Below are 15,919 nucleotides of genomic sequence, written 5' to 3'. Positions count from 1 at the left end.
ATAAATTTTGCCGTCATAACTGAAATAGAGGGTAGTTGGTGTTACGTCACAATGAAAATGTGTGAGTTTTCCCAGTAACCGCAAACCTTACCTTAAACGAGACTATATTGAAATCTGGCGTAGGAGCACATGCGACTACGAAAATTATCTTAAGTGTTCGTATCATTTACATCTAACTATTTTCAAAGTATTTATGTATACTTTCCCTTGAAAAACAATGCTCAAGAATACATTACAATGGATTTATCGATTATTAAATAGAGTATTGTACTTTGGTGTCTATTATTATTGAATACTGTGCCTAGTATTTGTAACTAATGTAGGCAGCAAAAATCTCCTACTGTTATTTTGTGCAGAGATCCACCTTAAAGCTAATTTAAAAAAATTATATACCGGTAGATCTTGTAATATCCCCGTAGTTCACTTATAAAACAAAACATGCACATTCTTTCAAATTTTTTTTTTTACTTATTTAATGCGCAATATTCTTATCAGCTTGTAAAAATAAACACACAGACTTCCCAACTTACTTTAATATCGGCAGCGCTGGCCAGACCTGGCCTTGAAACTCTACCTATGCACCCACTGCCTGTAGTTTTTTTTAGTTAAATGAAGATAATTCTTGAGGAATCCTCATAACTTGACGTCACGGACATAAGACTGTATAAAATATAACCACTATTCGATTACATACCATTGCTTGTGAACCCCAAACATCGTCAATATTCTTAAACTCATGCATATTCATCTTTACTATGAATTTGACGAATTAACCAAAAATTTACTAGACAAATAATGTTTATCATTGTCATATGTATAGTTCTATTTATTGTTTATTATGTGATTGTAAATAAGATATTTATTTCAATAACAACATTGAAATATGAATCCTAAACGAATATTGCAAATTTTGCCGCTAGGTTGTGTCCGTCGAATCTGCCAAGTTCGTTATCGAAATCACATGCAAGCTGACCGCAATAGAGGAGGCACATGGAGCCTCCTTTGTAAAATAAACACGTTATTGCCTACAGTTTTATTATTGAGGGGGCACCATTCGCATTGTTCATAACTTTCCTCAACTATTAACAAATATGCCACCAATAGATTAACGAAAACTTTTTATTTTCGTAAAACCAAAGTTAAATAATCATGCCTTGTAAAACAGGGCAAGGAAACTTAACGTTAATTTCAAAAATTAACGCCATATGTTTTAATTGACATTTTTTGTAACATTAAGATAGTCCTCAGAACAAAATCTTTTTTTATCCGCATTTATATCACTTTATATCATTCTGTTATGTGCTTTAACTTTTTCAAATCTTATTCCTAATCATAGCTATTTTATACTGTTAAAATCTCAAAAAATATAATTGACGAAAAACAAGGTTTTGATCAGAGTAAGGATTTGATATAGCCCACCCCCCTCCCCCCCCCCCCCAAGGCTACATCCTGGAAGGAATGCAACCTATCTCAAGATACAAAAGGAGATCGCTTGTAAGCGGCAGATTTCTTAATTGTCCATTTGTCTCTAGTCCTCGTGTATGTTTTCTTTCATTGAATAAAATTTTTAAAATTTCTTATCTTTTCCCCTCTTTTTCCAGTCGTATCTAATTTTAATATAAAATTTTATTAAATAGAGTGAGAACTTAAAGTAAGATGCATCTAATGCACAATCCAAGTGGGCACTCGACGCTGTTTCAACGTTGAGAAAAGGTTGAAATCAAGTTGCAACGTTGATCAACCATTATTCAACGTCGATTCAACGTTGAGGTTTTAACGTTGAAACCCAAACCATATATCAACGTTCATTCCACGTTGAAGACCCAACTTACTTTCAACGTTGAAGACATCAACCACTTTTCAACGTTGAAACAACGTTTTGATTAATGAAACACATATTTTCAAATTTGAAACTTCCTTTTTATTTTTTAAAATTTAGCTTTTACTTATATTTTGTCAATTGTGGAAGCATGAAATAATGTGTTTTACAAATATTAATGTTAATTTGAATATATTTTCATCTTATTTGATTTCGAATTAAATTATTATATTGTTTTTTTTTTTTCAATTTAAATATCAAAGATTTTTAAAATAAAATGTTAAATCATGTTTTTTCATTACATTTCAAAACAAAAGATTGTTTTGATACAAGAAAATAGAGATTGAGCTGTGCGTACAGCAAGTTGCTAATTGCATTTTAACTAGGTCAGTGATAAGGGGATGCACAGACCCAGCACTACTGCAAGCACTGCTGATCTTGGGAGTTATGCAATTTATCAGGCTGCTCTATGTCAGTTTGACAGCTAAAGACGATATTGGTGAACAAAGAAATTCAGTTCATAGGTACACCTCGTGCAGTCAAACACGGATTTATGTACATTAAAATGCGGGGATTTTAGCCTTTGAACTATTGTGACTATCTGATATTTTAGATTGGAATATTTTGGAAGTAATTTTTAGAACAGTCTGCAGAGTGCAAATGATGAACTGATTACAAATGTATTGTGGATTCTACGTGTTTGTGTTGAACTCTTTTTTCCATATCATGGAAAACAAGCATGGCTACCATTTGGCGGAATGTAGGCGTGGTTTATTTTCCCACAGCCTTATGCAGAACATTATGAAATGCAAGTTCAACGTTTTAACAAGGACTTTATACAAAAGCAGTTTAGCGAGGGATGTACTCGTATATTACTGGATTTAAATGAAGAGCGACTTTTTACATTTGGATCACATCTTCTTTTAATAAAGTGTCAAAACACATTAAGGAGCACAACATAATTAAAAAATATGTTTATAAGAAAAAAACTAACAAAAAAAAAATCACTTAATTTTTTTGGACGTCATATCTAGTAGACATATTTTCAACCAGATTTCAACACTTTTTCTACGTTGAATCAACGTTGAATTTTGACGTTGAAACAACGTTACATTTTCATTTGTTTGTTTTAACGTTGAAATGCCCGCTGGGATGACTAACCGTATGAAAAGGTCGTGGTGCGTTGAATATTGTAGCATACAGCTAATGTTCGATTTTAAGCTTATTCATAAACAAATGTAAAAATAGAAAAAAAAAAGTAGTTCGTCCACTTGGTTCCAATATTTGATCTGTTGGCTTATTTAGGGATTAGATATTTGTAATAAGCCATGCCTTATTAAGCGTTGGACAAAAATAATTTTAAAGAAAGATGCTCGAAATTGATTGACTTGCGTATCTAATATAATTACTTCACAAATTTCTTATTTATTCAAAATTCTCATATAAATAGCTACTCAGATGGCCCTTTTGTACGTTGGGTAGATTGAGGGATCCCTGGCACTTCGTTTAGTCGTCCGTTTTTTGTCCATTCATCTGGTTTCACTTCAGTTCCGTATATTGTTGATCTCTGTTGTCTGAGGTTTCTTCTGGTACAGTATAGCAGGCCTCGTTGTCAAACGATTGCTGTTTTATTCCAGTATACTCATGATCTTTATCTTCTGACTGGCGAATTCCTTCTTCATAGTTGACATTTTCCTTCTGTTTACGAAGTCGCCGCCTAGAACGATATGTGATTTTTTTGCTCTTAATTCATTTCAAAATGTTCAAGAATAAGTACAACATTATGAAATGATACTCATTTTCAGCTTCATGGTGACAAATATTAAAATATCGCATGTAAATGAACACAATTTACATTCACCTTGTGATGATGATGACGATTGTAGCAGAGGAAAAAACAACAAGGCCAATGGCACACCCAGCTAAAATGGCGACAGTAATTGATTGTTGAGTGTCTTGAGCTTGATTGACTAAAGAAGAGAATGAAAATATTAGAAAACACAACAAAGTATGGACATGCATAAATACGCCAGTTAAAAGATAGATCATTCTTAATTTCGCCTACTGACCAAGGTAACGCCTTTCAATATTTTTTTTTTCGAAATTGTAAAGAAAAATTCCTTTGTTTTAATATCAACATTTTCAAAAAGATTGCTATGAATTTTTGAACACTCCGTTAAAGAAAGGAAAGCATATCGGTGGCATAAATAGAAGTCCAAAACCGCTTATAGCTTCAAATAGAATTTGTTTTAAAAATTTATAAATTATTTTTAGCAATTTAAATCATATTTGTTTACTGTTTTTGTTTACTGTATTTTGTACCTGTACAGTAAGGTAATCCTTTATTGAAGTCTCCATTCTGAAGGCAGTATTTTATTGACGGTCCATGAAGAGTGTATCCAGGTGAACAGTTAAACACAATGGATTCATTGTAGGAGTAAGTCTGTTGGTGTGGATCTGTGGTCAGCTGGAGTGCTTCGGATAAACACGGCCTCTGGCATGTGATAACTTTTAGAATTGTTTTTTTTTTTTTAGAAAAATGAATCAAATTAACTACATAGCAGAGTAGTTATCAGAGCTGGTCAAAATCAGCACATTTAAATTTATTTACTGAGAACATCATCAGTAAAAGATAATGGCTGTTTATAGGCACATGAATAACTATACATTGTCCGATGCATGTGCAGAACATTACTGGGGTTCAAATAATCGATGGTTCAGAATAGTATCTATTGATCATTGTTTTCAAAACGGCGATTCACATTTTTTATGCAAATTTGTGTTTGGTGTTGTATAATATGTTTGTTTTAGATGAATCAGACTATGAAACAATCAAAGAACATTTTATATAAATATACCCAAGCTATTATATATGTATATGTATTATACCAGTTCCTGTGGTTCAAATGTAACAAAATTGGAATGGTGTTTACATCATTCGTACAACTAATTTAAGTACTAAAATTAATGGTATGCATTTTATCAGAACGTCGTTCCTTATTACGGTTAAATAACGACCAGTGTAGCATTCCGGTATAGCATATAATTTGTCCTCTTGCTTTATACAATACAAAGTGAATGTTCCTTTATTTAAAAAATCGAAACAAAATAAAAAGTTTGATCAAATTAAAGTCCGCAAACTCTTAAAGCAAACAATACCTGTACGCGTATATTAATTTACAAATACACTGAAACTTTTAACAGATGTATTTATTAATGTTATTTAAACACGTGGTAGTGTTTGTTTATTCTTTACATCTATTGGTTGTTATTATTGTCACCTAGTCAGGTGACAATATTGATATTCATAGCACGGGCTATGAATGACCGTGAAAGTTATTTTGTACTAGTAAAGCCATTCAAAGGCTCTTTTTCGTTCAGTCATGTAAGTCCCACCCACCCACCCTTTGCTTCGTATTGTATAATATATAGATGTATCCACTGTCTAAAATTTGCAATTTTATTTTGTAGATGTGGAAGATTTGGTTTTGAAAGAGAGAAATTATTGTTATATTGAAATTAATTAAAACTGTACTTTCAGAGCGCTTCACATCCTACTCACGAGTTTGTGTTTATTTCATAAATATTGTATGTTCGTTTGAGTAGAACGAATAAGAACATAATTTTATAATCTGTAACGCTTATATAAGGGTACATTAATGTATGGCTTTTATTCATATATAGTCTATACAATATGCTTGTATACACAAATCAGTTACCGACAATATATGTTCAGGGTTTTGTTTTGTTTTTGTTGTTGTTTTTGTTTTTTGTTTTTTTTACTTTTTTTCCTAATTTTACTATACATATAGTAATATCTTCATCACATCACTTGATGATACAAGTATATATACGTTTGTGATGTTATGTAAAGCAAAAGATATTTTCGTAAGAAAAGAAAAAAATGACGAATAAAATTGTAATGTTTTATCAAAATAAAGTAATCTAACTCCTTTTAAAATCTAATTGAAAAGAAAGTGTGCATTGGCTAGATCTGTAAAGGTGTATTTCATATATTAAAAATCATAGCATAAATGATAACACTAATTTGAAATCTGTATTTCATACATAAAGTTCGAATTGTATTATTTTGAATGATATAATAATTTGAAAAACATACTGCTTAACCCCCACCCCATCCCCCATTCTCTCCAAAAAAAAACCCAAAGGAACAAACAAACGAATTAACAAAAACAAGGGAAAAAACCCATCATTGCAAGGGTATAGGTTCAAAACTTTCAAAATTTACATACCAGAGCACGTAGGAAGATTTTGTTGAAAACTGTCGTTCTGTGTACAATATCTGACTGCCTCTCCTTGGATATGGTAGTTTGCAGCACAGTGGAATTCAATGGATTCGTTGTATCGAAATATCTGCTTGTATGTCGTCATTTGCAGGGGATACTTTAAACTTGGTGGTTGGCATTTTATAGCTTTAAAATAAAATATCATTAATTTTTATAGTAAACATATCTCTACGGAGCTGTCAAAATATTGCTATAGATGACATGTCATACGTTAACGCATAACTCCCTCAAATTTATTACATATACACAAGAAATGAACTATAATATTGGCTGATGTCAGCCTTTTAAAATATGCACAGTTTTTCTCGCCATGTTTGATTGATATCTTTACAAACAGTAAGAAACCGGCATGGTTTTCCATTCATTTTATCTATATTTCCACCCATAATAGATTGTACGACTGTTGGTGTCAAATGTTAATGATACGACGTGATATAAGACAACGGTATTATGAAAATGGCGTACCTGAACATGTAGTAAAATTCAGTTCAAAAGTTCCATTCTGTGTACAATATCTGACTGTGTCCCCATTGATACTGTATCCTTTAACACAACCGAATTCAATACTCTCATTGTATTGAAATATCTGTTTGTATGGATCAGTGGTTATTTGGAGAGGAAGGGTTAATATGGGTCGGTGACATATTATGGCTTTAAATTAAGAATCAAATATTTAGATATTATGATGTCTGTTGTTACTGAAAGCATAATTGATATTAGTCGTATATTTTTAAATATCATTTTCCAAAAAAGGATATATATTATTTAAAAAAACATCGTTTAGTTGAATTTAAAAACGACAACTCATGATATATTGTAATGAAATAAGAATAACGAAAGCCTTTTTAGTCCTTTTAGCCTGTTTGTTCTTAAGTATTTCAAAGATATTTAGAGAGATAGCCAACATCTATAACTTTTTAAAACGTCTGAGAGAGAGCTAACCGTCCTTGGTTGGAGATTTTTGGCTTCATAAGGAGGCCAAGAGGTAAGCGCTTTGGCTTACACATACTTTTTAAAAGGTTTTTTACTCTTTTGATAACCACCTAGGGGTAATTTCCCGTTGGGTACATGTACCCCAAAGCAATAGATGTAAGATGATATTAACACTTGAAAAGATACACAAAGAAAGGAAAGCGAAAGAGACTATCTTATAATTCTTTTTTTTAACGAGAAACACCCCAAACTCCCCTTATTTTCTTTTGGACAGGGGGGATGAACCGGAGATTTCGCCATATATAGTTTTTCCCTAATAATCTTCTCCTTTTAGCGTGTTATTTTGTACTTTTGAGCACCATATTTTATCCCACTTACATGTATTGGATAAAACATACATATTGTAACTTATCAATACTTAATTGTGTCAGTTTTTTTCTTCGGTCTCAACCGGTGTTTTACATGTGTTATCTGTATATACTTCTCTGTAACTTCATAGTTTTTAAGCTGTAGTGAAAAATTCATTTATTCACTACATACAATAATTGTATTTTATTGATATAATTTCGTTAAGGGTTAAACATGAAGCATGAACATAAACAGGTCCTTATAAATGTATACAAGTAACTGAAAAATGTTACATTTGTTTGTCCCGACTATATATAAATGTATAATAATTTATTGTAAGATCCTCTAAAAAACATTTCTACTTTACAATTTGTCGACCACCGTATAGTTCAACTTTATCTTTATATATATTTTTGACAGTTTTATCATCGTGTTAAAACATGAAAACTTACTTGATGAACAATAGGGATTTGTGAGGACGATAACAATAATCGTCGTCCAACGATCAACGCTAACAGAACGACTAGCCATTTTGAAGATGTGCTGACGGAAGTAAAATTCTACTGTTTATCTGTATTAGTCACAACTTCGGCAAAAAAATACGCCCTTAGTTAAGGTTTTAAACAGAAATTCGGTGGCAATGTTTCCGTCGTTAAGGCGATACATCAATATACCGAGGTATCTTTGTCTTCAAATTATGATTTTACACTTAAATAAGAAATAGACAATACTTTTTATTCTTTTCTTTTTTTGATGTATCAGAAATACTACAACAAAAAAATTAAATAATATAAATAAAATCAAAAGCTAATATCTGTAACTTATTTGTAAAATCATGTTTCAAAAAGGATACTTTATACCTTCAGATAATTCATTGATGTGCCAAGTAACGTAGCTTAACTCTCTCACATTTGGAACGTTGTAATCATTTCCAGTTGAAAATGGGTTGCTAATTTATTGATGCATAACATTTAAAAACCGTAAGGGGGATGTACTGCCATCTTGTACATATTTGAACCAAAACTGTAAACATTTTTGAACTGATTCATTTACGCAAAACACTGACCAAAATTGGTGTAAAAAGATAAAAAGCAATGAATATAAGGTTTCATATTTTTTTTCATGCAAATTGCACACACAAGTGCAGAATATTTTTTTTTTATTACTAATAACACTTATTTTGAAGATTTAAAAATCTGAAAACATATAAAAGGTTTCATCGATATCCACTCTACAGCCATTTGTTGAGAGAAAAGTTAATCTTGTACATTTATGTTGTAGCTGTGTCTCAAAATAGAGTATTCTTTTTTATCAGTTGACATGGAATTTAATTTTAAAACATGAAGAAATTCAGTCAGTACTTAGACCTCTCATCTCTGTCAAGACACATTGACGTTATGTTTTCATAGAAAAAGTTAATGTCAATATGTGTTGAATTTTACAGACATCTCTATAACAGGCCCAAGTGTGGTTATTTTTTCAGTACTATTTGTATAAATTAAAGAAAATTCTTTGGAATAAGGTTCCAAAAATAAGTTGGTTTTTTTTTTTAATATTTATATTTTTTCAAATAAAAATTCAACTTCAATGAATCTTCATAGACTGACAAATATAGCTCGTGCTGACTGACAGTTTTTGAGACCCATTTTAAAAATAGGTAACCCTATTTTGAGACAAAATAACAACTAAAATAGGCAAGCTTCGACCTTTTTCTCAACAAATGTTAGTAGAGTGGACACTGTTGACCTTTTTTCATTTAATTTCAGATTTTTTAAATTTTCAAGATAAGTCTACAGTTGTGTAGTTCTAAGTGTGTAAAAAAAGCATTATTCTGTTCTTGTATGCAAAATTTGGTTACAAAACAACATGTAGAATCTCGTATTTATTGGGGGTTTTCTTCTGACGACAGGTTTGGTCAGTTTTGTGCAGAAAAAAGCCAGTTCAAGAAATGATGTTTACCTTTTGGTCCTCAAATGTACAAAATGGCCGCACATCACCCTTAATGCAGGAGTAGTTTGCATAAATGTTAAGCTTATGTGCATTATCTTTACTTTGACTCTGCATACATTAAACTTATAGTCGGTCAACTATAAATGATGATAACTATTTAAGTAAAAATGGCATGTCACCGGTACACAATTTTTTCTGTCCCAAAAATATATCACATTCTACCAAAGTTATTGCCGAGATCAAAGAGATGACGCGGACATTATTCTCCAATATACCACGAACGTCATCAGTAAATTATCAGATCAGAAATACCTATTTGTCTCGCACTGATCATGAAAATACACCTTCAAACCGTAAAAAGTTTTAAAACCATCTCAACTTCACGTTTAAGTTGCAATCAAAACGATGTGTATTGCCTCAAATGTTTATTTTTAAGAGATCAATGCGGCTGTTCCTAGGACCTCCCAAGCACATTTTCACTGCGTGTTTTTACATAAAATATATATCGTGTAATAGTAATAATCGTATTAAATTGCCCATAAAATATTTGGAATATGATTCAAAGATATTTTAAAAATAAGTGAAGAGCATTAAAAATCCAAAGAAATATTGTGTCGTATGCAAGTGATTCATTTGATCGATACAAATGTTAACATTACTAACAATACCGTTGGTGCTACACGTGACAGCTGTCAAAATGACATAGATCATCTCTCTATAACTAATTATAGTTCCCAAAGTGTTCTTACCAGGCCTTTAATCTTTTTGTTGTTGTTGATGGTCCCTGTCATATCCAGACCGGGGCCCTGTTCTTCGTTGTACCCACGAACATGGTGGATAAATCTTTTCTTGGTTGGTATTTTTCTATAGATGCACATTAAGATTTTGGAAATTGATTTTTAATTTTTAAGATAAACAAAACAAAAAGGTGAATGTATCTGAGGCAACTGTAACAAAGCAGGGTCATCATTTGGCTAGGATTTATATGGGTCAACCACTACATCTGAATACTTTATAGTTTACATTTCTGGACAGCAGGGTGTCTCGAAGGAGGCAGATAACCTATATACCATTTGGTGCGCAATCACAGGGCGAAAAACAATCTTTAGGCAAGTCCCTAAAGGTGGCTTAAGGGTGGCGTAAAGGTGGCTTAAAGGATATACAATCTTTAAGCCACCTTTAAGTCACCTTTAAGCTGAGCTTATAGTTCCTTAATGTCCAAACTTCTTCAAGTCACTTTTAAGCCATCGTTAAGCTACCTTTAAGCATCGTTAAGTGGCATTTACGCCCCCTTTAAGTTGTCTTTAAACCATCTTAAAGTTCCCTTTAAGTCAAGTTTGATCAAACTGAACAATAAAACATATATTAAATGCAAAAGCTCTTTTATAGGGAAGGGAGGGGGTTATCCGAGTGATGATATAATTTCCAGGCCGTTTTATTTGTCGCTCCATTAAACACATATCGCTATCATCAACAACGCTCCGAGGGACACAGATTGCCGTTATAAAAAAATTATATTTATTTTTTCAAAATTATTGTAGGGGTGAGCACAGTCTCTGTATCTAAATTTGTGCATGAAATTATATTTAAGTATGTTTGTTTTCTATTATAAATTAATCGGTGAAATATCTCTCTCTCTCTCTCTCTCTCTCTCTCTCTCTCTCTCTCTCTCTCTCTCTCTCTCTCTCTCTCTCTCTTAGTTTATCCGGTTATTAAACAAAATAAAGATAATGAACCAAAACTGCATGATTTAATTTAATAATCGGTTGAAGGTATGTATTTTTTTCAATTTTAATTATTTCTAGGTCTAATTCTAGATCTGCTAGATACATGTTAAAGATGAAAAGACTCTCAACTGCCTTTGTTATATCGGGCAGGATATTATTGCTTTGTTTGTCTAGACATAGTTTTGTTCGTTTGTGTATATCTAATTAGAGTCTATTGTTTGTCCAACTTACGAAAACCCCTGGAACTAACACGGAATATACAAGATATACACAACAGTTGTGTCGTGTGCCCAGGTGCACGTTTGTGTATATCTAATTAGAGTCTTTTGTTTGTCCAACTTAAGAAAACCCCTGGAACTAACACAGAATATACAAGATATACACAACAGGTGTGTCGTGTGCCCAGGTGCAAGTCAGGGTTTCTAAAGGCGTTGAAATCTTAGTATGTACGTGTATACGATAAGTCTAGTGAATAAAGGTTTATTTACATTTGTAATTCATTTTCAAAGTATTATTTCCTAACTCTGGGTTTAAAAATGTTACGTCTACAAACACAGGATGAATGACCATCTTTAAGTTCTCCTTAAAGATAGATTAAAGGTGTTTAAAGGTAGCTTAAAGACGATCTTTAAGCCACCTTTAAGCTATATGTGTTGCTTAAAGGTGGCTTAAAGAAAGCGTAAAGATGGCTTAAAGGCAGCTTTGTAGCAACCTCTAATGATACAACGTCCACTAATGATATAATGTTGCATTAGTGGTCAGGATGTTGACCACTAATGATATAATTTTATCATTAACGAACAACCTAACCGTCCGCTAATGATATAATTTTAGATTTATATCATTAGCGGTCAAAAACCGTAACCTCTAATGATATGGAAAAAAAACTGAGAAATAAGTACTACCTTGACCACTAATGATACACATTTGCACACATTTTTAATCGCATTAGTGGATGGATTTGCAACCTTTAATGATATAATATGATATAATTTAATATAAAATTATATATTTATATTTGATTTGATTTTCATACGATACTGCATAAGAATTGGTTAATTTTTTTTTTTGGTGAGGGGGGGGGGGGCGTTATTTGATCATATACATGTATTTTGTCCTTTAAAATACACCATTCTGACATTACCCTGATATTTTGCCTTTTTACTTGAACTGAAATAGTCGCATACAGACAAAATACATACCATTTATGACTTCGTCTGTTTACTTGAAGAACCAAATTGATTATCATTAATCAAAAAGGAGTTGTGCTAAATATTTTTAGTTGAAGAAAGTTTGAAGAAAAGCAATTTTACGACATTAAAACATTATTGATAAACTTTTAGCGGGATTTTATTAACATGAAAAAGGTCCAATTCATAAGACTTATTCTGCCTGGTGCAGGCAGATAGCTAACCTTGCACAACGCAAACAAAAGTCACACGGGTTTCATATTTTATTTTGTGTGGAAACGTTGCCGTCATGAATAATATTGGTAAAAAACTACAACAAATAGAAATAACAAATTACTAAATAGGAAAATGTAGAATTTAACTTTATACATTTAACTGTAAATTACTTTAAAGAACAGAATGGTGTGCCATACTTTTAAGAATGTTTTATCTGTAAAATAAATTTCCATCTGTAACTATACTTCAAAAATACAATTTAATACTAACAAATTTGAGCAATTACTTCAATAAAAAAGACTTACTTAGTGGTTCGAGGCACGCATCTAACAAGATTGAAGACGATTGACAAAGTGAGACCGGACTGGTCAGTAAGGCTGACAGGAAGTGAGTGATTGACCAGATATAGTTAACTTGTACCAAAAAGATTACCGGGTATATTAAACTCAAAGTGGTTAGCTTGTAAAAAAAATATTTCTGAAGAATTTTAAAATTAAACCATAGACAACACAAGACTATTTGCTATTATGGTCTGTAGCACAATTGAATCACTAATTTATTGTTAAGTTGAATATGTGGGTTTGTTAATTATACCTTAGAACAACAAAGAATATGAAATAATGTTGGTTAAATTAAAACTACTTCAACAATGGTGATTATGTCGGTGTAACAAAAAATGTTAACCCGGGTTGAAAATTGACCCGGGTTTGATAAAATTATATCATTAGTGGTCAACATTCTGTCCACTAATGCAACATTATATCGTTAGTGGGCAGTGTATCATTTTATAAATAGTGCCTGTTTGGGAGGGTAACAGTTGAAATTGACACCCCGAGAGAACCATTGTCAACCGACGCGAAGCGGAGGTTGACAATGGTTTTCGAGGGGTGTCAATTTCAACTGTTATCCTCCCAAATAGGCACTATTTATTTTATTATACTGAATGTCTTAATTTTAAAGAAATTTTTCTGCTTTTGTATAGAAATGACGTGAATTCTACGGCGAACTGTACGCGCATAATTTACGCGCATGTAACAATTCGTTGTGTTACCCGTTGACAAGTGTGTTGCTAACGCTGAGGGTAATAGAACAAATTATCAACTGCGTCTAAACCAATCAGATTTCAGTATTTAACATGAAAGTATAATAAAAGAGGTTGCTACATACCACGTTTTCAGTCAAATGAAATATTAAATGATTGAAGTCAGAAAAATCAACCTTTGAAATGTCAAATTACCCAAGACGGCAAATATAGCGGATAGTATGAAAGAGTTAAAGTTTTGAAACCGAAACTTTTAAGTACACACATGTACAATTAAACTGTGAAGAGCAAGTTACACTTCTGTTCAAAGACAGTTCAAAACTCTGAAGTCGGAGTCAACTTTCAACAGGGTCAGTTTTCAACGTGTCGATGTCCTTAGAAGTTTGAAAAATATTTTTCAAGCTGTTGAAAACTGACCCCAGGTATAATTTCACGACTTTTGGTATCAATTTGTCAACGTTGAAAAATGATATCTGGGTCAAATTTCAACCCGGGTCAAGATTCCTCGTTACGCCGGCGAATGCGTCATAAATGTCCAATACTCCCTAAACACACCCACGAAAAAGTTTCTGTGTAGTGTTTGTATCTGTATTGAACACAATATTTTTTTCTGTCAAATCAAAGTAAGTAGCTTTTTAATCATAATTTTGTTAATCTTGCAAGTTTAAGAAAAGTTATTGTTAAGTTGAATTAATTAAATAATCACTGATCGCGACTTGTCTGATAAAAATATGAAAACTGCTCATTATTGTGCTGTCAGTTAATTATCATGACTTCTCAAAATAAATTAAAGTTGAAGCGATTTACCGGAAATATAACATAAACGGCCGGTATTGGTTTTACAATCTTGGCAAACCACGGTCAACATGAACGATCATGGTGGAAAGAGATATATATATAAACGGACTCCGGACCATGGCTTGAGACGATGTTGTTTGACATATATACCTTTTAGCTCTATCTACACAGTTTAACAACAAGAGACAGAGTTCTTAGTCTTAATAACAAACTGTTGCTATCGGGAAAAAAACCCCAAACAAAAACAAACAAAAACAAAAATCCATATCGGCATGAATATCGGACAATATTAGGAATTAAAACATGGAGCTGAAATTTTTTATCAGATACAAAATAATTAGGTAGAGCAAGTTCCATTTCAGAGACAGTTCAAAAACCTGTAGTTGGTCAATTTTCAGCGTGTGAGGTCATCAGAGATTAGAAAAAAAACTTTTTTGAGCTGTTGAAAAATGACGTTTTGTCGCAGTTTTAACGTTAGAAAAGCCCCCCCCCCCTCCCCCCCCCCCCGCCCCCAATATCCCAAATCAATAATCAATGTTGAAAAATGAAATCCGGGTATACATTTCACGACTTTTGGTCTCAGTTTTCAACGTTAAAATAGCCCCCTCACCCCCACCCCCACCCCCTCCCCGAATCAATAATCAATGTTGAAAAATGAAACGCGGGCCAATTTTTAACTTGGGCTAATATTCTTTGTTACAACGACATGATCCCTATTGTTTAAGTAGTTTTAATTCAACCAACTTTAATTGATATTCCTTGTTGTTCTAATCTATAATTAACAAACCCATATATATATATATATATATATATATATATATATATATATATATATATATATATATATATATATATATATATATATATATATATATATATAAATATATATATATTATCATGTTATATCATTAAAGGTTTCAAATCCATCCACTAATGCAATTGAAAATGTGTGCAAATGAATATCATTAGTGGTCAAGGTAGTACTTATTTCTCAGTTTTTTTCCATATCATTAGAGGTTACGGTTTTTGACCGCTAATGATACACATCTGAAATTATATCATTAGCGGACGGTTAGGTTGTTCGCTAATGATAAAATTATAACATTAGCGGTCAACATCCTGACTACTAATGCAACATTATATCATTGGTGGACGTTGTATCATTAGAGGTTGCTACACAGCTTAAAGACTATCTCTAAGCCACCTTTAAGCCACCTTTAAGGACAACTTATAGGTCCTTAATGTCCAAACTTCTTTAAGCCACCTTTAAGCTACCTTTAATCTACCTTTAAGCTACCTTTAAGCCACATTTAAGCCATTAATAAAACATTAACTCAATATTGTGCTTTATTAACCAACAAAATGTATTAACTTTATAAAAGAAAATGTATTAAAAACGGTTTTTGTTCTAGAAAAAAAAAACGCCCATGGCGAGAATTGAACCCGGGACCCTTTGGTTACTAGCATCACCTCACTTCCCCTGCCCCACGGTAACTTACATATTTACAGGTGTTTTTATATCCTATATATTAGTGGATATTGAATCAATGTATTGAATGTATTTACTTGAAAAGATTTTGACAAATCAT

The 15,919-nt window shown here is 32.2% G+C and overlaps 1 protein-coding gene across 1 annotated transcript; it reads right to left on the bottom strand.

Annotated features, from left to right (window-relative positions):
• Positions 1–3,303: 3,303 nt before the first annotated feature.
• Positions 3,304–7,945, bottom strand: LOC105333780 (complement component receptor 1-like protein). The gene is made up of 5 exons (XM_066072191.1): positions 7,860–7,945; positions 6,073–6,252; positions 4,142–4,327; positions 3,681–3,789; positions 3,304–3,536 (listed from the first exon to the last, which is right to left on the bottom strand). The coding sequence occupies exons 1-5, from the start codon at positions 7,936–7,938 to the stop codon at positions 3,359–3,361; spliced, it is 732 nt and encodes a 243-aa protein (XP_065928263.1). The 5' UTR covers positions 7,939–7,945; the 3' UTR covers positions 3,304–3,358.
• Between the last annotated feature and the right edge of the window lie 7,974 nt (positions 7,946–15,919).

This window comes from Magallana gigas, chromosome 9 (genome assembly GCF_963853765.1).
Source record: "Magallana gigas chromosome 9, xbMagGiga1.1, whole genome shotgun sequence".
Taxonomy (NCBI): Eukaryota; Metazoa; Mollusca; class Bivalvia; order Ostreida; family Ostreidae; genus Magallana; species Magallana gigas.
The sequence above is the reverse complement of the archived record's forward strand: the minus strand, read 5'-3'. Positions and strand labels throughout refer to the sequence as shown.

What these genes read in the sequence shown, in the direction of transcription:
- LOC105333780 (XM_066072191.1), bottom strand. Translation starts at nt 7,938, where the DNA reads ATGGCTAGTCGTTCTGTTAGCGTTGATCGTTGGACGACGATTATTGTT. An exon ending in AAATCCCTATTGTTCATCAA is followed by an intron (nt 6,253 to 7,859) that starts GTAAGTTTTCAT and finishes TTTATTTTAAAG; the next exon opens with CTATAAAATGCCAACCACCA. An exon ending in AAATCTTCCTACGTGCTCTG is followed by an intron (nt 4,328 to 6,072) that starts GTATGTAAATTT and finishes CAATTCTAAAAG; the next exon opens with TTATCACATGCCAGAGGCCG.